Source organism: Podarcis pityusensis (genome assembly GCF_964106645.2).
Source record: "Podarcis pityusensis genome assembly, chromosome: 6".
Taxonomy (NCBI): Eukaryota; Metazoa; Chordata; class Lepidosauria; order Squamata; family Lacertidae; genus Podarcis; species Podarcis pityusensis.
The window spans coordinates 59,998,279-60,022,657 of NC_138030.1; the positions used below are offsets into that span (position 1 = coordinate 59,998,279).

General features: G+C 42.3%; 1 protein-coding gene across 1 annotated transcript in view; it reads right to left on the reverse strand.

Moving 5' to 3' along the window:
* Nucleotides 1-161: 161 nt before the first annotated feature.
* The window catches only part of LOC308479512 (uncharacterized protein), a gene marked incomplete at its 3' end in the record, with an annotated part of 28,915 nt that continues 4,697 nt past the window's right edge, over nucleotides 162-24,379 (reverse strand). The window contains exons 2-18 of the mRNA XM_081010222.1: nucleotides 23,143-23,305; nucleotides 19,819-19,968; nucleotides 18,868-19,025; nucleotides 18,160-18,336; nucleotides 17,428-17,563; nucleotides 16,107-16,294; nucleotides 15,195-15,333; nucleotides 14,082-14,254; nucleotides 9,727-9,939; nucleotides 9,179-9,341; nucleotides 6,334-6,483; nucleotides 5,142-5,302; nucleotides 4,471-4,644; nucleotides 2,871-3,006; nucleotides 1,545-1,732; nucleotides 800-938; nucleotides 162-337 (exon numbers count right to left, since the gene is read on the reverse strand). Coding sequence (XP_080866348.1) covers nucleotides 162-337; nucleotides 800-938; nucleotides 1,545-1,732; nucleotides 2,871-3,006; nucleotides 4,471-4,644; nucleotides 5,142-5,302; nucleotides 6,334-6,483; nucleotides 9,179-9,341; nucleotides 9,727-9,939; nucleotides 14,082-14,254; nucleotides 15,195-15,333; nucleotides 16,107-16,294; nucleotides 17,428-17,563; nucleotides 18,160-18,336; nucleotides 18,868-19,025; nucleotides 19,819-19,968; nucleotides 23,143-23,305 — 2,784 coding nt within the window. The remainder of the gene's footprint in view (nucleotides 338-799; nucleotides 939-1,544; nucleotides 1,733-2,870; nucleotides 3,007-4,470; nucleotides 4,645-5,141; nucleotides 5,303-6,333; nucleotides 6,484-9,178; nucleotides 9,342-9,726; nucleotides 9,940-14,081; nucleotides 14,255-15,194; nucleotides 15,334-16,106; nucleotides 16,295-17,427; nucleotides 17,564-18,159; nucleotides 18,337-18,867; nucleotides 19,026-19,818; nucleotides 19,969-23,142; nucleotides 23,306-24,379) is intronic.

The window sequence follows — 24,379 nt, forward strand, 5'->3', positions numbered from 1 at the left end:
CAAAAAGATAAAATAAGAGGGTACGATGTTACGTAATGTGATTGTATGTAAAACCAATAAAAATCATTTTTTAAAAAAACATAATTAGGATTAAGCCTCAGGTGTGCTTCTATCCCACAAACTAATAATACTTTTTAAAGAATGCTATAAGATGGGTCCCGTTAGCGAGAGAATGCGCATATCCGGTATGGCAGAGGAGACAATGTCACACCCATCCTAAATTCACGGCTTAATGTCTTATTCTTTGGAGCCTGGAAAGTGAACTTCTGAATTAGGGCAGTGAAGAAAATGAAGAGCTCGGTCCTCGCCAACTGCTCTCCAAGACAAACTCGCTTTCCTAGAAGAGGGGGAGAAAGAGACTGTTTCAGTGGAAAGCTTTTGCTACAGTAAACTTCTCCTTTTGTAACTAGTTGTTGCTAAAGCCGTAGTGAAAGAGGCCTGTTTAAAACGAAACTGGTGGACTAGGAAGCCAAATACCTATAAAAATTCTGTTGTTTCAAAATGAAGAAACCAGTCCTATCTATTTCCTCATCCCCTCAAAAAACCACACGGCTCAGTGAGGAGTGGGAAGAGAGCATGCCAACACCGTATTGTGTAACATCACACCTCCTATGGCAGCCATTTGTGTCTTACACACAGAGCACTTCCTCAGAATGCCAGATATGACCACTGGCTTCAATAGGGTGGGGACCCCTATAGTGCACAACTATTTGAGCAATACACCAGACTTCCCCCAACCAAGCCATTATCATGTAGTCACGATTGCAATTCTAATGAGCCACCCATAAACTTTTGTTACCTGCAGAGAATGGCAGAAACGCTTCCCTTTTCCTGAACTGACCATTCTCCAGGAAATGACCAGGATTAAACACATTGGGTGTTTCCCACTCATCCTTGTCAAACAGCACAGAGGTCAAGTTGGGGACCATTATGGTTCCCTGTCAAAGAAGAAGCAGAGAAGACAGCAGATTAAACTGGCAGAGAACTCTCTGTATTTGTATCTGTGCAACTCTCTACGGTAGTACTGAGCCTCTTAGATCCAATACCAATGCTGTCCATTAAATAAGAAAGGATATGTTTTGAATGAGAGACTTCCGAGTAATTAATTGAACCACAGCTGATGAAAACACAGGTACCTCTATATATTTTAAAATACCAGACTTTACCTGAGTGTTTAGGAGATTTACAATTAGAAACACCAGAAGCTGGCTGTTTCTGTTTTGTGTGGTTAGTAATGACCACTAAAAAAGAAAGTAAAGAAAGATACTAGTTATCCATAAAAATGGTTCAGACTGCAGTTGGAATCCATTTTTGCAGGGTGTGTGTGGAGGGGGCGAGAGACCCAAGTCTATCCCAAATCCATCCCCCCAAGAACACCCTCCCCAGTCCTGCCCGTTGGTCATACTGGCTCAAGTTGGTAAGAGTTGGAGTTGAACAACATCTGGAGAACCTCATCATGGCTAACCCTCATCAAGAACCTTGGCTTCAAGTTTCCACATCTTAAGGGAAGAGGAAAAGGAGGTAAGAAAGCTATTAACATTTACCTTGGGAATATGAAACCCAGCGAGTGTAGTGTCCTTAGTTGTCATCCGGGGCACATTCAAAGGCACAATGCTGCTTATTCTTTGAACTTCATGAACAACTGCATTGGTATAGGGCATTCTGTCCCGGTCATCCATCGATGGCTGGCGAGACTGGCCAATCACAGAATCTATTTCCGCTTGGACTTTTGCTGCAAATAAAAGAAAATCTCCTATCAACACAAGAAGGATATACTTTATCTAAGATCTGTAGAGGAGGGTATCCTGATATTTTAGGAAAGGCACCTATGATCTGCATCAGCAAATGAGGATTTAGAAATAAACAAAAGAATATCATCTGCAAATAAAACCAACTGGTATTCAAATGAATTATATACTAGTCTGTAGATATACTCATGTTGTCTAATAGCGCAACCTGAAGACAAAAGTTGTTGAGCTCTTTTTAGTTTTGCCCCCCCCATCTCTTCTAAAAAATGAATTTCCGAGTTTCATTTTTTTATTAAATTCACCAAAATCTACACTTCCAACATAGGCTGCCACAAGTCCAGGTTTCCCCAGACATTTGTTTAAAGGACCATGTCCAAGAAATTACAGACGCATGGCAACCCTAATAAATTGCTGCTTTATTATTATGTTTCATTTGTGAATCACTGCTGTATGTTTGATTGTAATGGTGAATGTTGAAATAAGAACTTGCGTTTTGGTGTTTTTATCTTTTTAAAAAGTGCTATTCATCCCGAAAAGGATAAAGATAATTCCTGCTAAGAATTAATTGGCTTTCTTTAAATAACATTTCATAGTTGTTTTTATACAAATCTTTTATTTTCTCTGTTACTGCACTGATTTGTATCTCAATTTGGAATCATAAACTACTCTTTTTGTTTTCATTGATCTTTTTCTATGTTTATTTCAACAATTTCTGGTTTTGCTTTATTTAGTGTATAACTTGCCAGAATCTTCCATTTCCTTATCTCCTTTACACAACTGATGGGTATAAACATGTCTAAGTACAGTGATACCTCAGGTTAAGTACTTAATTCGTTCCGGAGGTCCGTTCTTAACACGGAACTGTTCTTAACCTGAAGCACCTCCCGCTGCCACCGCGCTGCCGGAGCACGATTTCTGTTCTCATTCTGAAGCAAAGTTCTTAACCTGAGATACTATTTCTGGGTTAACAGAGTCTGTAACCTGAAGCATATGTAACCTGAAGTGTATGTATCCCAAGGTACCACTGTAATGTTCATTAATCTCGGTAGGTTTACTCTGGATAGGACTTAGTTGAATATAACCGAAAGTAATGAAAGGGAAATAAGCCAACTACAGTTCTACCTTGAATTTCTGGATAAATGGCCGTGTAAAGTAAAGCCCAGCGCAATGTTGTAGAAGTTGTTTCTGTTCCAGCAAAAAACAGATCCAGTGTTGAATGTAGAAGGTTTTCTTCATGGAAACTGGAAGCTGAATCCTCCTTAAAACAAAAATGCACCAGGGAGTTAAGCTGCCATTAAAAACACCATCCTGTCAGACCCACAAGCCTACCATGTCATTAAAAATGCCATGTCATTAAAAACCATCATCCTAGTATCAGTCCTATCTGTCAAATGATCACCATGGGATTCCTCAGCTCTGTTTCTGAGTGTCCAGAATACAGTAGGGTCAGTTCAATAGTCCCATGGATCACTGAATGTAGAATAAATATTGGTTTAGCCTTGTCAAGGTCCTAGTCTGAACTACAGACTCCTAGACAGGGTGGATTCAGACAGACAACTGAGGCAATGGTAGGTCACGAGATGCCTCTACAGTGATGCTTTCAGTCATATCAACTGTCTGTTCTGACAAATCACAGACAAGTGGTGGAATTTGGGCAGTAGACCAGAATTTGGGCAGTGGACCTTCTGAAATGCATGATTTCATTTTTACATGTACACTTGCAAATGCACACATATACTTCGCCTGTTCATCTGAATACATACAGAGTCAATGAAAACAATATAGCCTTCTTAGACAAACCACTTGTGTAGCTAGTTCTGGCATTTTATATTGTATCTCTGCCTTCTCCTATTATCATTGCTGCTGCCATGAGTGCTGGAGGGAGAACTGCTCCCTGCTGCGAGGTCCATTTCCAGCTGGCCTAGGGGGCGGGGCCCAGATCTGGCTTAAACAGCCAAAGAGGCTCCTGGGAGCCAATGGGACATTGCTGGAACAACTCTTGGGTTTGGGCAGCTGGCTAAATTGTTTTACAATGTTCTAAGCAGTTCCAATGTTGGTTCCTCTGGCATGTTTTTGTCAGGTTGTGCTTGGTTAAATGTTTACTTGGAGTTGGCAGTTCTTTTAATTTGGGTATAACTGTAAACAGTTTATTATTGTTGTTGTTATCAGTTTCTGTTGATTTATTGGTTTGTATAGATATTCTGTTTCTTAACGTTTCATGTTTTGTTGTGGTTTTATATATGCTGTAAGCTGCCTAGAGTAGCTGGGAAAACCAAGCCACATAGGCAGGATATAAATAAAATATAATAAAATTATTATTGTTGTTATTATTTTAAAAATTATATACTTTTTGTTCTTTTTATATCTCAGCTTGGTCATTTCATTTAGGTAGGCATAGAGAGAGGTTATTCAGGCAACAGAGGCAATGGTCATGAGAAGCCTTCATTGCAGTGATGCTTTTAGTCATGCCAACTATTTGCTCTCACAAATCACAGTGAACTATTGGGGAGGTGTCTCCCCACAAAATACATGACCTCATATTCTGTGCATGCAGAAATGTATTTTGGCTGAAGTCATAAACTCAACAGAAGGAATATGGTCAGCCACTAAGGACCATTCAGACAAGCCACATGACTAGTTCTGATTTTTAATATTGCTTCTCTGCCTTCTACTACTTTTTTATTATTAAAGATATATACTGTTTGTCCTTTTCATCTCCTACCTTGGCCATTTCATTTAGGTAGGCATCAATGAAGTCTCTGGGTTCAGATGGGTTCCAGTCTTTGTGTTTTTCAATGATTCCTCTCACAAAGGATTTCAGCTTTCCCCAGTTTTTAAAAACAGTATTATGAGGCCCTGGCAAGTGCTTCATGAGAGTGGGAAAGATATTGTACAGCTGTGGAAACAAACACTAATATCATATATGTGCAGAGAAACCCCTCTCAAAATACATTCACATCATGCCATACAAGGAGGAAGCCTACTAAGGCTATTTCCGAGGAAAAATAATAAAAGATTGTGTGCGCTAGTTTTGTGCACCCCCCAGTATTATTTAGTTTTGTAAATATTCAGGAACAATGTTTGAATGTCCCCTACATGAATGTCCCCTACATGAATGTCCCCTAAAACCAACACCTTCTCTGGGGAAAGCAAGCAGAGAGGAGGTTCTGTAATATTAAAGGCATCCCAGCAAATATGCCTTCAATATTATAATGGACAGTGTTAAGACAAGATGGCAAACGGACATGCATGGGAAGAGATACTCTAATTACTAATATGAGAAAATAAAGAAATCAGAATGTGAAAACCCAAGTAGATGGATAAATGTTCAACCAAAGTGTGGAAGTCTCTTTGGGCCAAAGCAGTTTCGTTTTCATTACTCACAAGACCTACCCGACTCCAAATAGTTGCTTGAAGGTACATCGTCTCATCAAGCAAGTGCAATAACATCTGGAAACGGCTGTCAAAGTAATCAAAGCGGTCTCCAAATGTGATGGAACAAATGATATTTGAAACAGCATTATTAATCTGAAAGTGAGGGTTAAATGGCTGCCCTGGAAGAAGGGAGGGGAAAGGGGTAGAAGAGAAATAAGAGTGCTTATGACTTCCATATAACAAGAGCAAAATGTGGGGAATATAGGTGGGGTGTGGATAGGGTAGGATCTATGAACAGAAGAAACCATTTAGTATGAATGTTAAATCCTGTGATTTAAGTTAGGACACATCATATAATACGTTAAGCACACTTATATTTTAAAATAACCCTTTGTCCTCTTCATAGGGTAGGATTATTCAGCTGGAGGAGGGCACAGGTAATATTCTACAGGTGGAGGATGTAAATATGAAAGCACCGTGGTGGAGTCCTATAGCTTTGGTAGCATATGCTGAACAGCTGTGGGTATGGTTTGGCCAAGGCAGGAGGTTGGGAAAGGACATTTTGGCTAACAAGAATGGCAAGGGCAGTCCCCATCAGAGACAGAAAAAAGAGGCACAATATACCAAAAGAATGCAGTGGTACCTCAGGTTACATATGCTTCAGGTTACATACGCTTCAGGTTACAGACTCCGCTAACCCAGAAATAGTACCTCAGGTTAAGTACTTTGCTTCAGGATGAGAACAGAAATCATGCTCCGGCGGTGCGGCATCAGCAGGAGGCCCCATTAGCTAAAGTGGTGCTTCAGGTTAAGAACAGTTTCAGGTTAAGAACGGACCTCCGGAACAAATTAAGTACTTAACCCGAGGTACCACTGTATACCAAACATATGACTTTGTTTATGACTTTGGTTGCTGTAGCTCTCAAAAAGGGGAACACATCATCAGCCCAAACACTCCACGTACCTATTTGTTTATCCTACTTAGTGGTTTGGGGTTGCAACAAAACTCAGAATAAGCTCCAAGTCCCACAATGGATAAGCATCTGTGTTGTTTTTTTAAAAAAACCATCCTTCCAATTATGAGGTTCTCCCAGCTCCAGCAGAGCTACATTTGTGGAAAGGAATGCCACACAGCTTTGTACCATGAGTGTGTATACGAAATAGCAGCTTAAATAGATGATGCCACTGGTTTATGGGCTCTGGTGCTCACCATTCTCAGCTTCAATTGCATCCGTTAGGTATCGGCTCTCCTCCTGTATTCGTTCTTCTAAAGACCTTTTGCCCAAACCAAAGTTTCTGAGAGTTGATAAGGCAAATCGTCTTTGTTGTTTCCAACTAAGGCCATTAGAGAAGATCAATCCTAAATAGGAAGAATTAATATCATGTAGCAGATATGTACTTTTAAAAGGAATAACTGCAAATTGCAAGGAGATTTAAAAGACCTAATTATAAAAGGACTCCTCTTTCCATTAAACTATTCGGCTTGTCTACTTATACCACACTGAGGAGACTGCAAAGCATTTGAATTGAGCTAAGATGCTGCTTCACTGTTGCTTCACCTGGCGACTCATTGACTGAGCTTGTTGAGGGCTGGAATACCCAGCTCCTGGCAGCCATAGATGAGATCGCACCTAAGCGCCCTCTGCGACTCCGCAGAAACCGGGCTCCCTGGTTTACCGAGGAGCTTCGGAAAATGAAGCGGGACCTCAGACGGCTAGAGCGAGTATGGTGGGGTGCCCGTGACGGAGCCTCAAGAACATCTTATAGGGTTTTTATGAAAACCTATGAGATGGCGGTGAAGGCCGCTAAGAAGTCTTACTTCTCGGCCTCCATTGCATCCGCTAGCTCTCGCCCGGCGCAATTATTTAGTATAATTAGGTCTTTAACGTCCCTTGAAGGACAGCCAAATTTAAATAACAATCTGACACACAGCTGTGAGGCATTTGCGAGCTTTTTTGCGGAGAAGGTCCTGTTGCTCCGCCATGACCTCCCTGCCAATTTGGATACAATAAAGGAACTGGAGGCCCCTCGACTGTCCTCGGGTCCAGTATTGGACCACTTTGATCAGATATCCCCAGCCGATGTGGACAGACTCCTCCGAGCTGGAAAGCCCACCACCTGTCCTCTTGACCCGTGCCCGTCTTGGCTGATTAGAGCGTGTCCAGACGAGGTGCGGGCCCCCCTGGGGGATATCATCAATTTGTCCCTTGGCACCGGGATATTTCCAGGGGAATTGAAGGAGGCAGTGGTGCGCCCGCTCTTAAAGAAAACATCATTAGATCCCTTAGATCTATCCAATTACCGCCCGGTTTCGAATCTTCCATTCCTGGGTAAGGTGATTGAGAGAGCGGTTGCTGAACAGCTTGGTAGGTTTCTGGATGAAACATCGGCTCTGGATCCATTCCAGTCTGGCTTCCGCGCTGGTCATGGGACCGAGACGGCTCTGGTCGCCCTAACAGATGATCTCCGCAGGCAGCTGGATCGAGGCGGGTCGGGGCTGCTGATTCTTCTAGACCTGTCAGCAGCCTTCGACATGGTTGATCACGAACTCCTGGACCACCGCCTTGCCGACGTGGGGATCCAGGGCACAGTCCTTCAGTGGCTGTGCTCGTTTCTCTCCGGTCGGGGACAGAGGGTGGCGCTTGGGGGGGAATTGTCATCCCGCCACTCCTTGGTGTGTGGAGTGCCTCAGGGTGCGATACTCTCCCCGATGCTTTTTAACATCTTTATGCGCCCCCTCGCCCAGCTTGTCCGGAGTTTTGGGCTGGGTTGCCATCAGTATGCCGATGACACCCAACTCTATCTGTTGATGGATGGCCATCCTGACTCGGCCCCAGACACACTGACCAGATGTTTGGAAGCTGTGGCTGGATGGTTACGTGGAAGCCGGTTGAAGTTAAATCCTTCGAAGACAGAGGTCCTCTGGCTGGGACGGGACGATATGGGATTGGGGGGGCAACTCCCATCTCTTGCGGGGGTGCAATTAGTGCCAGCACCGTCCGTTAAGAGTTTGGGTGTAATCTTCGATACCTCCCTCTCTATGGAGGCGCAGATTACAGCTATAACAAAGGCGGCATTTTTTCATCTCCGCCAAGCTAAGCAGTTGGCCCCTTATCTCTCTCGCCCTGACCTAGCCACTGTGATCCACGCGATGGTCACCTCCAGACTGGATTATTGTAACTCGCTCTACGTGGGGCTGCCCTTGAGACTGACCCAGAAACTCCAGCGGGTGCAGAATGCCGCGGCGAGACTCCTTATGGGGTCTTCGCTGCGAGATCACATTCATCCGGTACTATACCAGCTGCACTGGCTCCCGGTGGAGTACAGGATCAGGTTTAAGGTGCTGGTTTTAACCTTTAAAGCCCTATACGGCCTAGTACCCTCGTACCTACGGGACCGCCTCTCCTGGTATGCCCCACAGAGGAACCTACGGTCTGCAAATAAAAACATCCTGAAGGTCCCAGGCCTCAGAGAGGTTAGGCTGGCCTCAACTAGAGCCAGGGCTTTCTCGGCTGCGGCTCCAATTTGGTGGAATGCTCTGTCACAAGAGACTAGGGCCCTGCGGGACCTGACATCTTTCCGCAAGGCCTGCAAGACAGAGTTGTTCCACCAGGCCTTTGGTCAGGGCCCAGCCTGACTCCCTCCTCTGGCAACCTGCACAGAACTTTGCTTAACGGTTGCCATTAATTTGATTTTAATTAATTTTTATAATGAAATGTTTTAGAATGTTGGATTGTTTGATTATTTGTTTGTTGTTAGCCGCCCTGAGCCTGGCTTTGGCTGGGGAGGGCGGGATATAAATAAAATTTATTATTATTATTATTATTTTTGCGTGTTTTACACTTTTGATTGTGGTTTTAATAGGAACTTTAATTATTCCTGAAATATTTTGAGATTGGTGTAATGATACAGGAAATGAAAATGAAAAAATCTAATCGTCAGGCATGAAAACATAATATTATCAAACAACCTAATGGTTTGTACAATTAAGGCAGACTTGGGAAAATATCACACTTAGTAAATTTAAATAATTGAGCACATTAAAAGAAACTCACCAAATGATGTAAATATTTCTTTATCAAGAGGAAGGACTGGACGATCTACGAAGTTTTCACCCTGATGGACAAGAGTCTCTTTCACCAGCTGCAATCCATTCACAACCACAACCCGCCTGTTTCCAACCTGAAGGCTGAAGATGTTGCCATATTTTTTTGCAAACTGAATGGAGAAGGAGGAACTATGTAAGAAGGGGTATATATGTAAAACATTAATATTGTGTATAAATCTGTCTGCATGGTGGCCTGGGCTACTGTTTCTGAATGGGAATCTTAACTGGCTGCATTTGTAAGGTGCTTAATTATTTGTCCAAGCAGATATCTACCTCATAGCTCAGGACCTTTCTCTGGGCCAGAGTTGGAGCAAAAAGGCAGAGCTGGTAGAAAGAATCTGTTGACAGATGTGTTACAAATAATTGTTAGGTAAAATAGATCCTCTGTGTTCAGACGCAATACACATCTGGCAGCTCTACCAGCAAGAGTCACAAGCTACTTTCCAGTGTAATGTTGTGCTTAACTCATGTCAGGGACCTTTCAGTCATCTTTACCTTTTGCATGGAAAAATGGGGTTTCTTGAAATCCATGTTTAGCATGTTACCCAGCAAGGGAAGAGGCATGGGCCCTGGGGGGAAATCCCTTGGGCGAATCTTTTTCTTGTAATCAGCAAGAAGCAGAAATGCAGCCAGAAACACCAGAACGACCTGCAGGGACAAGGCCTCCCAGAGGACAGAGAGCAACTGGAGCAGCATCTTCAAAGCCTTCTAGCCTTCCTTTGTCAGAATGGATTGCTATCTGTCATGGGAATCTAAAACCTTATGCAGGTAGAGCAGCCACATCTGCCCTCTTGGCTAATGTTCCTGTAAGAAATGAAAGGAAAGTTTGTGCACATTGTTATACATCATGGCCACAGATATGCAGAAGGGAGATAACCTAATGAGTCACCCTACCCAGAGGGAAAAAAGAGAGTGGGGGAGAGCAGTTTCTGAACTAGAATATTTCCTTCCTGTTTTTACTTCTTTGGAACAGTAAACGTTTATTTCCTTTAAGACATTTCTAAGAAGGGTTTTTTGCAAATGCATAAAGAAGTTAAAAACTTCTACCAAGGGAGATGCCTTACATTTCTGAGGCATTTGGACCAGCTATAGTTTCAGCAGCTCTGACCTTTGGCCAGGGACGACGGAAGGTGTCGTGACACCCGGGGTGGGCATCATGATGTAGGGCGCATGTGCAGCATCGCTACGTACGGCGCATGCATGCGACACTGCACATGCGCTGTATAGTGGTTTGCCGCCGGCACTGCTCCAGCGCTGTACGGATGGTGCCGGGATCCCTCCAGTGCTGCTACAGCCATGAACAGAGGATCTGGAACTGTCCATACAGCGCTGGAGTGGCGCTGGTGGCAATCTGCTAAGGACAGCGCATGTGCGGCGTTGCACACATGCGCTGTACATAGCAATGCCGCACATGCACTATTTAGCGGTTTGCCGCCAGTGCCACTCCAGTGCCGTACGGCACATGTGCGGCATTGCTATGTACAGTGCATGCGTGCAACGCCGCACATGCGCTGTACTTAGCAGATTGCTGCCGGCGCGGGATCCTCTGCTCGCAGCTACAGCCGTGAACGGAGGGTCCTCCAAAGGCAGCTGCGGCGGTGCGATGGCTGCTTGCGCCCCCACGAGCCCCTACAGGATGACATCTGGTCACCCCCACAGACATGGAACCTGGGGCGTACCACACCCCCCTGCACCCCCCATTGTGACGCCACTGCCTTTGGCTAAGGAGGCCAAAGGAGAGAAACTGCTTACCTCCATTCAATACTACATAGATTTTCTTTTGGCAACAGACTGACTAGATCAGGGGCTAGGTACCAGCATCTATCATGATGTTTTTGGTCTCCAACTCCCAGCAGCCCCAGCCAGTATGGCCAATAGTCAGGGAAGATGGGAGAAGGATCATTCAGAGGGCCAGAGCCCTCTAATACTACATAGTTTTAGCTAATAGGAGGCCACGTGGCAGAAGAAAAGTTGGTGCAATGTAAACACATTGCCAGGAGCTCTGGAATGGTTCTGTCCATGTTTATGCAGCACCTCAACCTCACTGCCGTGTTGCTATTCTCCCTCTTAGTAGCTTATGAAAGAGTTTTTACAGGATGGCTTTATGTATCATATTAATATTTCAGATCAATACAGGTGAAATTGTTCCAAATATTCATTACTATTCACCTACTCTCAAGAAGAAGATGAATAGTAAGTTCATTGTTCTTTAAAATCCTATTTGAATTGTCAAACAGATTCAGTAGTACCAAGCCTGGGGTAAGGAATATATCCTGCTGCATTATTTTACAACTTCCCAAAAACACCTTTAACACTCTAAACTTTATAAAGAACTGGGATTAAGCCTTCATCTACTCCTTCAGTACTTGTTAAGAGTTGTTCAAAGGCCATAAGACTCTGTGTTGCTTCTTTGGGGGGGGGGGGAAACACTACAGTAGAGATTGGTTCAGGCCAAACATGCAGCTAACCCAAGCCTCTAAGAGGTGCATGCACAATATCCCCAGGAATGTCTTCTTGAACTTTTTCAAATGGATACAATAGTACTGGTGGAAAGGGGGCATGTCTCTTCTGCGTGGCATTCTCCTCTGCCCCTGCCCCTGTGAATGTCAACACTATGCGCTCCCAGACAGCCAAATTGCCACTCTTAACTATTTTCATGGAAATCACTTTGCAGACTCAGTTTTCACCTTGTCATTGACTATGTTTATTCAATCACAACAATAATGTCTTTGGAAAATAATAAAACCTAATAATATTCATCGTCCACAAACCAACTCAGAGTTGCATGCTTCACTGAGTTTACAGTATTTACAAGCACGTTTAAACTCTGCATTCGAATCAGAGCCACCAATACAGAATGGCAATAACTGGTCATTTAACAAGAGAAAGTGCATGTATGTTCATTAAGATGCATTGATGCAGCTAGCATATCAAACTCTTTGCAAGTTCATTATGAACAAAACATGCCTAACAACATTTTCTAATTTTATAAAGATAGGCGGGAATTCCATTAGAGTTTTATGTTGAGTTGAAAGCACACACATTCCTATAAACAAAACAATGCCTTTTCTTCACTACAACATGACCAGAACAAGCTCATGACCAGGTCAGGCCCAGGTGCAGAAGCTCCTAGGGATCCACAGTTGTTGTTTTTTCATTGGCTTTTAATGAAATCTTCTCAGGCAAGTAAGAAATACATAATAGCAAGCAGAACATGCATAACAAAATTTGACTGTGAACTTAGTCCTGGTACTACTTGTTGATGTCTCCCCACCTCCCCGACAAAAAAAACAACAAATGCAACCAGAGGATAGAAAGATGGGCAAAATGTAGAAACACAATCTGGAAGAGCAAAGGAGCTAATTTATTTTTAAAAAATTATGCTAAAGGTCAAAAGTGTTAAGGTAGAATACCATTCTATGATAGATGTGGAAGATCTGAGGGAGGACTTCTCCGTCGTCAGGAAACAAATTCAACAGATTGAAAACCTGCAGTACAAAGACCTACCAGCAGCTCTCCTCTGGGACAGAATGGGCTGGAGCTGAAGAAGCCTATCAGCAGCTGTGGCCCAGGACCTCACCAGAGCCCACAAATTCTTGGTGACCTTAGCATTGATTCTGATCTTCCTTTCAAGAAAGAAGCAAGCGTTTGCTCCCTCTCAAGAGATAAGAGAGAAACCAGCAAAACTTCCTTCCTTATTTTGAGCCAATGAGCAAACAGCAATGTTTTAGCTGATAGAAAGACCCCAGGGTCCTAAAGAGCTGGCAATTCCAGTTTTCTATCCTGCTTCTTGTCATGCTATTCATTTTCCACTGCAGCCTGGAGGCATCTGAGACAGGTAATAATAATAAAAAAATTTATTTACACCCCGCCCTCCCCGGCTAGAGCCGGGCTCAGGGCGGCTAACACAAATAAAATTTCAGTAAAAACATAATAGGAAAGAAAGAAAGAAAAGGGGGGGCAATTTAAAATACAGGTTAAAATGCAATTTAAAATGCAGCCTCATTTTAAAAGTCAAGCATAAGGGGAGGGAAACATAGGGATCAAACTGAGTCCAAACCAAAGGCCAGACAGAACAGCTCTGTCTTGCAGGCCCTGTGGAAAGATGTCAAGTCCCGCAGGGCCCTAGTCTCTTGTGACAGAGCATTCCACCAAGTTGGGGCCAGTACTGAAAAGGCTGTGGCCCTAGTTGAGACCAACCTAACCACTTTGTGACTTGGGACCTCCAAAATATTGTCATTTGTGGACCTTAAGGTCCTCCGCGGGGCATACCAGGAGAGGCGGTCCCGTAGCTATGTGGGTCCTAGGCTGCATAGGGCTCCCTAGAAGCTATTTTGTGCAAATCATTTGGGGGTGGATGTATGGGTAATTTATCTGGAAGATATTTGTATTTCTAGGAGATAGTGATCTGACATGGTTATCCTTCCTGCCTCTGTTTGCTTCCCCCCCTCTATCTCTTGTTCAGCTCTTTGATGGCTGAGAACAACCTTTAGTGTCCTAATCTGTCAAAGGATGTGACAGTGCTGGGTACCTTCACCTTCTTTGATGTTAGACATTGTTTGGAGAACATGAGGCATTGGGAGAGGTGGCTAATGAATAATCTGCACATAGCCAGTCGAGCAAGCCACACAGGCTAACAAGTTAGCTATCTATAAATCAGGTAGTATTGGGCAGTGTCTGAGAAGCTTGTGCGTGGACTGATCCGACTGCGGGGTTGTGGTACCTGAGGCTACCTGGGGGAGTCACTTTGCCACTTCTTGAGGGCTTCCAAGTGGCATAGATCTGTTCCTGCACTATAAACTGATCCTATTTTTTAAAGAAACGGCAATGACATAAAGTAAGTCCCCTTAGCGAGAGAATGCACATATGCAGTACGGCAGGGGAGACAATGTCAGACCCATCCTAAATTCACGGCTTAATGTCTCATTCTTTGGAGCCTGGAAAGTGAACTTCTGAATTAGGGCAGTGAAGAAAATGAAGAGCTCGGTCCTCGCCAACTGCTCTCCAAGACAAACTCGCTTTCCTAGAAGACAAGGATACAAAGAATGCTTTAGTGTAGAGCTTTTGCTGCAGTAACTTCTCCTTTTGTAACTAGTTGTAGCTAAAGCAGTAGTGGCAGTGGCTTGTTTAAAATAACCCTGGCAGACTAGGAACCAAATACAGTGGTACCTTGGTTGTTGAACTTAATCCGTTCCAGGGGTCTCTTCGACTCCTGGAACCATTCGAAAATCAAGGCATGGCTTCTGATTGGCTGCAGGAAGCAGCTGAAGCTGCATCGAATGTTCAGTTTCCAAAAAAAGTTCACGAACCGGAACGCTTACTTCCGAGTTTGGGGTGTTCGGGAGCCGATTTGATTGGGAGCCAAGCCTTTCGACAACCAAGGTACTACTGTACCTGTAAAAGGGATTGTGTTGTTGCAAAATAAATGAAGACGCCGGTCTTATCCATTTCCTACTCAAGTAAATGGGAAAACTGAACAAATATGATCACAGCTTTCCAGAATCTGGAATACATACATTTGAGGTACATAAATTTCTATCATATGAAGTGTTGAAGAGAAATATTTTAATTGGAATCTACCTCATTCACACTACCTAATTTGCATCTAACTAAGCTAAGGGTATAGCAAACTAACAATACATGAGGGATGGCCAGTCTAGTCCCTGTGGGCTGTCAGTGCCACCTATGACACCTGTGAACATCCCCTCAAAAACCCACACTGCCTAATTGGAGGAGGGGACTATGTCAACAACATTTGTGTTGTACCACACTCACAAAGAGAGCCATTTTGTGACTGGTGCCTACATCACTTTCTTATATGTCAAATGTGGCCACTGGCCCAAAAAGTTTGGTAACTTCTGCAATATACAATATAGTTAGTACTACACCAGGCTCTCAGCTACTAGGCCTCCACCATTTAGTAACTCTTGAAATTTTGATGACGAGTCCATCATTTTTTTTACCTGCAGAGAATGGCAAAAATGCTTCCTTTTTCTTGAACTGCCCGTTCTCCAGGAAATGGCCAGGATTAAACACATTGGGTGTTTCCCATTCATCCTTGTCAAAGTGCAAAGAGGTCAAGTTGGCAAGCATTATGGTTCCCTGTCAAAGAAGAAGCTAGATTAAAAATGTCCATGAACTCTTTGTGTTATATTTTTGTAATCACAGCAGTCAAACTCTGTTCTCTGGTGCAGAAAAGATATGCTCTGAATGAGAGATTAGCTTTTCATTATTAAGTATTTCATCCAACTACATTCCACAAAAACACAGGTTCCAATATAGATCTAAAAATATATTCAATGTATGCTGGACTACTAAAATTTATGGTTAGAAACACCAGATTTCAGCAAATTTCAGACTGACTAGCTATCTATTCAAACAGAGACTGTGGTTTGGGTCCGGTTTTACAGAGGAATTTGAAGAAAACAAAAGCTTATCTAGCTCAGATCCCTCTATCCTTTCCAGATCATGGTGTATCCCAAGAATACTCTAGCATCTGCCCCAGGGCTAGCATCGCTGTTATGCCAAACAAGCCTAGAATTCCATAAGCAGTAGAGGAGTGAAATGATGGGCAAAGCAGAACACCATAGTGGGAAGGGTCCAGATTTACAACTGACAAACCAGTTTCTCTCCAACCAATGCCAGCCTAATGGTATGGTGCAACTCTGCAGGTAGACATGGGGATGATGCAACCTGGGACACAACTCTCATCATTTCTGCCCATTAGCTGGTTGGAACTGATGACAGTTGGGAGTCCAACAACATCTGGACAGCACAATATCAGCTACCCCTCATTTAGAACTTGGACTTCAAGTTTTCACATCTTAATGGAAGAGTAAAGGCAGATAAGAAAGCTGTATCTTCTTAACATTTACCTTGGGCACACGAAACCCAGCCACTATAGTGTCCTTAGTTGTCATCCGGGGCACATTCAAAGGTATAATGTTGCTTATTCTTTGAACTTCATGAATAACTGCATTGGTATAGGGCATGCTGTCCCTGTCATCCATCGCTGGCTGGCGAGACTGGCCAATCACAGAATCTATTTCTGCTTGGACTTTTGCTACAAAGAAAAGAAGATTTGTCGTTAATACAAGAGCAGCAGAATTGCAGGGGAGACTTGTCATGTTGTTCCATCACTGGGTGCCCATTGTGTGGTGGGAAGGGAAGTTGCTTCTGTGCAATTGTGGCCCATTTGTGGAATCACCTTTATTTGGGTTGCAGACAGCAGCTGCACTGCTAGAGTTTCAGCATTGCCTTGGGACTCATTTTTTCACCCAGACCTAATTTTTATTTTCCAAGTGCTTCATGTAGTGGAATCTTCCACATATCAGACATATAAATATATACATATAGTACGATGATTCAAACATGGTTCTACAACTGTTTTTTGCAGTTTGTGACATACAATAATTTTAAAACTGGAACTTGAACTCTTTTTCTTGTTTTCTCATCATACATAATTTCAGCTTTCAGCCATGTGTGGTTAAATGAATTGGTAAATGTTGAAATAAAAACTGGCTTTTCAATATTTTTATCATTTTAATAACTGTTATTCTCCCCAAAAGGACAAATATAATTCCTGCCACTCTGTAACAAGTGATTGACTTTCTTTAAATATAAATACATTATTTCTTTTATATAAATCTTGTAGTTTCTCTGTTACTGTACTGCTCTGTTTCTCCATTGATAATCATAAATGTCTCTTATTTTCTTCGTTAGTTTTTTTCCTATATGTATTCCAGCAATTTCTGTTTATGCTTTATTTAGCATGTAACCTGCCAGAATTTCACATTCTTCCCTTCACTTATCTATCTTTTTTTACACATCTGATGGGTATAGACAGTGCTTTTTTCTTAAAAAATGTTGAGGGGTACTCTCATTTTGTCTCAAGAAAATCACCATTTTATAGGCTGCCATCTGTGGTAGCAACGGAACTGATGATTCACCATGGTATTCAATGGAACTGACGATTCACTATCGTGGGGGAGGAACTTAATTTTTTTAAAAAAATGTTTCTTCTCCCATTAGATTCACAAAATTTTTAGGGGTATGCGTACCCCTGCGTGTCCCCAGAAAAAAGCATTGGGTATAGGCATGTCTGAGTTTGTTAAATTCATTGGGTTAACTGTGGGTAGGACTTAACTGAATCCAACCCAAAGTAATGAAAAGGAAAGAAGCCAATTACAATTTTACCTTGAATTTCTGGATATATGGCCATGTACAGCAAAGCCCAGCGCAGGGTTGTAGAAGTTGTTTCCGTTCCAGCAAAAAACAGATCCTGTGTAGAATGTAGGAGGTTTTCTTCATGGAAACTGGGAGCAGCATCCCCCTTGAAGCAAAGAAAATGCACCAGCGTGTTAAGAGGCCATCGAACACCATCATCCCAGTTCCAGTCCCATCTGTCAAGTGATCACCATGGAATTCCTCAGCTCTATTCCTGAAGAGTATCCAGAACCCAGCAGGGTCACATCAACAATCCTGTACATTACTGAAGTTGGGATAAAGTATGGGTTTGGTCTTGTCAAAGTTTGGTCTGGACTACAGAGTATATTCAGACAGACAACTGAGGAAATGGCATCTCATGATATGCCTCTACAACAATGCTTTGGGTGATGTTGACTGTCTGCTCTAACAAATCACAAACAAGTGGTGAAATTTAGTGGGCAAATGGGGAAATGCCACCCCATGAAAGGCATGAAATCATATTTATATATGCACTTGTGCACGCAAGTGCACACACACTTCACCTATTTGTCAAATTAAATACAGAGTCAGCAAAAACAATATGGCCAGCACCAAAGGCTGCTTAGACAAACCACTTAGCTAGGTCTGGCCTTTTAGATTGTACCTCTGCCTTCTTCTAGTATCATTATTCTTTTTAATAAGAAGAACAACTATATACTTGTTGTCCTTTACGTCTCTTACCTTGGCCATTTCATTTAGGTAGGCATCTATGAAGTCTCTGGGTTCAGATGGGTTCCAGTCTTTTTTGTGTTCTTCAATGATTTCTTTCACAAAGGATCTCAGTTGCTCCCAGTTTTTTAAAATAGTCTGATGGGATCCTGGCAGGTGCTTCATGAGAGTGGGAAAGAGATCGTACAGCTGAGGAAACAAACACTAACATCACATATATGTATGGAATATATGTATGTATATTAAATAACAACAACAATAAATGATTAATAAACATTAGTTTTGTGCACCATCTAGTATTATTTCTGTAAATATTCAGGAACAACGCTTGAATGTCCCCTACAAGTAATAAAAAACCAATTCCTTCCCTGTGGAAAGCTAGCAGAGAAGGTTTTAGCCTTCTCATGGTGTGTGCTACTTTTTCAAATGCAGAGATTTTTATTCAGTTACACATGTGATTACCAATTCAATAGCCTAATCTGTGTTTTAGCACATGGTTCTTTTTTTTATGACTGCTTTATAATACTGAAGGCATCCCAACCAACAGACAATGCTAAATCAAAGCAAGATGGCAAAGGGATATGAATAGGAAGAGATGCTTGGGTGAGTAGAATGTGGGAGAAAGAAATCATAACATGAAAAACCCACAGCACGTGAATTAACATTCAACCAGCATGTGGGAGTCTGTCTGGGCCAGAGCGTTTCTGACAGAAGACCTACCTGACCCCGACTTCCTTGAAGGTACGTTGCCTCATCAAGCAATTTCAATAACTTCTGGAAACGACTGTCATGGTATTCAAAGCGGTTCCCAAAAGTGATAGAACAAATGATATTTGAAACAGCATTATTAATCTGAAAGTGAGGGTTAAATGGCTGCCCTGGAGGGAGGAAAAGATGGTAGAAGAGAAATAAGAGTGCTTATGGCTTCCATATAACAAGAACAAAATGTGGGGAATGTAGGTGGGTGTGGATAGGGTTGGATCTTTGAACAGAAGAAACCATTTAGTATGAACGTTACACCCAGTAATTAAAGGACTCTGTGGGATAGAGTTATGTATAAGACATTAGGCACATTGTACTTTCAAGTGAGCATTTGCCTTCTTTATATTTCTTTATAGGCTGGGATTATTCCGCGACAGGAGGACATAGCTAATATTCTACAGGTGGAAGGTATCTGAAAGATAAAGGTGCAGTGTTGGAGTTTTATACAACTTTCTAGCATACTCATCTGTGAGATCATCAGTCAAGATCTGGCTAAGGCAGGAGGTTAGGAAAGGGCATTTCTGTAGAAGTGGCTAACTAGGATGGCCTGGACCATCTTAATCGGAGGCAGAAAAGAGATGCACAATAGAACAAAACAGCACATCCACTGCCACACCTGCAGATGTAAAGGAGAAGCAGAGCTGTGTGTCTTCAGCATATCACTGACAATGTACTCCAAAGCTCAGGATGACCCCACTCAGTAATTTCATGTAGATGTTAATCATCATGGGGGATAAAACTGAACGCTGGGGAACCCCACATGGGGCTGACCTACACTCCCTAAGAATCATCCTCTGGAAATGACCATACAGGTAGGAACAAAACCACTGCAAAGCAGTGTCTTGACCCGAATTCAGACAGCTTTAATATCACAGATGGTGCCAATGGTTTATGGGCTCTGGTGCTCACCATTCTCAGCTTCAATTGCATCTGTTAGGTATCGGCTCTCCTCCTGTATTCGTTCTTCTAAAGACCTTTTGCCCAAACCAAAGTTTCTGAGAGTTGATAAGGCAAATCGTCTTTGTTGTTTCCAACCAGGGCCATTAGAGAAGATCAATCCTAAATAGGAAGAATTATCATCATATAGCAAATAAGGACTTTTAAAATGAGCAACTGCAAATAGTAAGCTAGGAGAGTTAACAGACCTTCTAATTATAAAAGAGGACTCCTCTCTCCCCTAAGCTATCTGGCTTGCCTGCTTATATCATACTGAAGAGACTGCAAAGTTGACTTTGCTGCTGCATCTGCTGCAGCTGTTTCATTGTTGCTTTTCATTTGCTTTACTGTTTGTATAGTATTTTAATACTAACTTTATTTCACTGTGTGAAAGGTTTTGGGAACACTGATAGAGCAAAAGCGCAGCATTTCAAAAAAAAAAATGGGGGGAGAATGAGAACATGTAAAAAACCCCAAAATATTTCATCTGTAGGGCTCTTCTGCTATTTGAATACATGGAGCATCCATGGACCTGGACACCTCAAAGGACACTGCTTCCATTCCCACTGCCCTCTCCATCCTTTATACAGATAGTCAGAGTCACCGGGAAGGCTTAACTCAGCAGCTTTAATGAGGCATTAGGTGTTCCAGCACTCTTTCCATACCCCAGTCCATGTCAGTGACCCCACTCATGACCACTTATGCAAGTAGTAAGTGCAGTTGTAGGGGTCAGTGCAGCCATGATTGCTTCTCTCTCAGTCAGACTCAGCTTGCAAGCAGCACGACCCCCTTAGCTGATACCTGCTCTTCTTAGGAAATGTTGAACTGAACAGATCTTGTGGTTGGAGGTTTCCTGGTAGTGTTGATGCTTTTCATGGAAGTCAGAAGGTCAGACTTTGTGGTTGGAGAGTTCCTGGCATTGTCAAAAAGGCAATGTCTGGGAGGGAGGGGGTAGTGGCAGAAAGTGACCACAGGACTTGCTGAGACCTGCTTTTGGAGGAACTAAGCCCTTCAAGTGTAACTGAAGACTAACTGAGCTGGAGGGCAAATGGAGATTGTCGTAGGCTGCCTGATCATGCAGTGCTCTAAAATGCAGAAGGAATGTACATGACTGCAACTGACTTTCTGCCACAGAAGTTTGTTCTCCATGGAGGGCCAGTGGGTTTGGGCAGGCTGGTGGAACACAGGAGATGGAGATAGTGTGCATATTCCCCAAATGCACTTTCTCCTTTATCTCAGGAGTGGCATGATGCCTGATGAGGGCCTAAGTACAACCCCAGAGCAGGTATGAGGGTGAACTGCTGAATCTGACATTCTGATGCCTTTGTCACAAATTCACAGCAGTTAGGCTAAATAAGCAGGCATGTACCATGGTCATCTGAAATTCACTGAACTGTGAGCACAAATTGCCTGATCAGCCATTCTGCTAAGGAAGTAACTTGGTAAAGGAACTGGTTTCCTTTTTTTAAAAAAAAATATTTTTTTTATTAAAATTTTAAACAAACAAAAAAAGAAAAACAACACACACAAAAAACAATACAAAACTTAACAATAAAATCACAAAACATAGCAATTAAAAGCAAACTCTTTTCCATTTCCAATTTTAAATTACTTATTTTCTGGACTTCCTCATACCTCCCTCTTTTGTATTCCAATCTACATTGTTTGTCCAGCAGTTTCTTTTCCACTTTTTTAATCCCAATCTTTAATTTAATAACACGTTAAGATATATAACTTCAACTTTTTTAAACCTAATCCTTGATCTTAATGTCATACAACTTTAAATTTTTCCCTTTTATTATCAAATTTCCATTTCTTTAAACATCTTTAATCTTGATCTTTAATCTTAATCTATCCTTAACTTTAACCTGTACAGCTGGAAACCACTTGTTTTCAGTCCAACATCACTCTAACATTCCTTAATTTTGCAGTGTTTCTGAAGATAGTCTTTGAATTTCTTCCAGTCTTCCTCCATCGACTCTTCTCCCTGGTCACGAATTCTACCAGTCATTTCCACCAATTCCATATAGTCCATAAGTTTCATCTGCCATTCCTCCAGCTTGGGAAGTTCTTGTGTCTTCCAATACTTTGCGATGAGTATTCTTGCTGCTGTTGTTGCATACATAAAGAAAGTTCTATCCTTTTTTAACACCATTTGGCCTACTATGCCCAGGAGAAAGGCCTCTGGTTTCTTAGGGAAGGTATACTTAAATACCTTTTTTAATTCATTATATATCATTTCCCAGAAAGCCTTAATCTTTGGGCACGTCCACCAAAGGTGAAAAAATGTACCTTCAGTTTCTTTACATTTCCAACATTTGTTATCGGGCAAGTGATAGATTTTCGCAAGCTTGACTGGGGTTATGTACCACCTGTATATCATTTTCATAATATTCTCTCTTAAGGCATTACATGCCGTAAATTTCATACCTGTGGTCCATAACTGTTCCCAGTCAGCAAACATAATGTTATGGCCAACGTCCTGTGCCCATTTAATCATAGCCGATTTTACCGTTTCATCTTGAGTATTCCATTTCAGCAGCAAGTTATACATTCTTGACAAGTTCTTAGTATTGGGTTCTAACAATTCTGTTTCTAATTTGGATCTTTCCACCTGGAAGCCAATTTTCCTGTCCAATTTAAATACCTCCATTATTTGATAATAATGAAGCCAGTCTCGCACTTTGTTTTTTAGTTTTTCAAAACTCTGCAATTTCAGTCTATCTCTGTCTTGTTGTAAAGGAACTGGTTTCCAGCTCCTTTCAGGCCACCAGCATGCCACAAACTTAGGGAGAATGTAGACTAGCAGGGTGGAGGGAAGATTATGTGGATCCATTTCCAAGGCTCCCAATACAAATTTCAAGGATATTATTCTTTATTAGATTGCTTTGCAACGCAACACTATTCTCACTTCTTTAAAGAACAAATGAACTGAAATGAAGCTATCCACTTAAAAAAAAAAAGAGACAAAAAGGCATGAAAATGCAAATGTAATTAAAAACAATATACAATATTCAAAAAAGCATTATGGCAGAGAAAACTGCAAAAATCTGGACTTGCTACCCAATGCATGGTAAGCTCAGTCAATCTGAACAGTTGAGAGGGTATGCTTCTCTGACGCACATTAATGCTACTGCTTTCATTTGGTGAAATGAAACAGGAAATGCAAATAAAAAAAATCTAATCCTCAGTCGTGAAAATATAATGTTATTAAACATTCTAAGGGCTTGTACAATTAGGGCAGACTTTTAAAAGTTCTATAAGTTTAAACAGTTGACCATATTGTAAAAAACTCACCAAGCTTCTTAAAGACTTCATCATCAAGAGGAACGCTTGGACGATCGACGAAGTTTTCACCCTGATGGACAAGAACCTCCTTCACCAGGTGCAATCCATTCACAACTACAAACCACAGATTTCCAAACTGAAGGCTGATGACATTGCCATATTTTTCTGAAAGCTGAATGAAGGGGGGAGAGAGAGAGAGAAAGTTAGAAAGAGTATGTAATCCTTTATACAGCCGTACCTTGGTTCTTGAACAGAATCCTTTCCGGAAGTCCGTTCAACTTCCAAAAACATTCAGAAACCAAGGTGTGTCTTCTGATTGGCTGCAGGAGCTTCCTGCACTCAGTCAGAAGCTGCGGAAGCTGCATCGGATGTTCAGGTTCCAAAGAACATTCACAAACCAGACCACTCACTTCCAGGTTTGCGGCGTTCAGGAGCCAAAACGTTCGAGTCACAAGGTGTTCGACAACCAAGGTATGACTGTATTAATCTGTCTGCTTGATGCTTATTGAATGCCGGTATGGAAGGAGGAAACTTTGACCGCCATCAAATTCATCAGAAATAGCAGGAATGCCTACAGGATTTCCTGGGCTGGGATGCTGTGTCTGAATGGGTCCCCTCCTGAAACCTATTAACAAGATGGGCCACTTATGGTAGTCTAGCCTACCTTACAGGGACGCAGGTGGCACTGTGGTCTAAACCACTGAGCCTAGGGCTTGCTGATTGGAAGGTCGGCGGTTCGAATCCCCGTGATGGGGTGAGCTCCCATTGTTCAGTCCCTGCTCCTGCCAACCTAGCAATTCGAAAGCATGTCAAAGTGCAAGTAGATAAATAGTTACCGCTCCGGTGGGAAGGTAAATGGCATTTCTGTGTGCTGCTCTGGTTCCCCAGAAGCAGCTTAGTCATGCTGGCCATATGATCCAGAAGCTGTATGCCGGCTCCCTTGGCCAATAAAGCGAGATGAGTGCCGCAACCCCAGAGTCGTCCGCAACTGGACCTAACAGCAGGGGTACCTTTACCTTTAGCCTACCATACAGAGTTGTTGCAAAGATAAAAGACAGAACAGAAGGATAATGTGTACAACCTTGAGCTCCCATGTGAAAAATCAAGAAACAAATATGTAACGTGTGTGTATACAAGATACAAATATATGTCAATTACAGATTATGGTAAAAAAAAAAAAAAGCTAGAAAAGCAGCTGCCTTGCTTTAACTGCAATATTTTATGATCCTGCTATTTATAGCAAAAT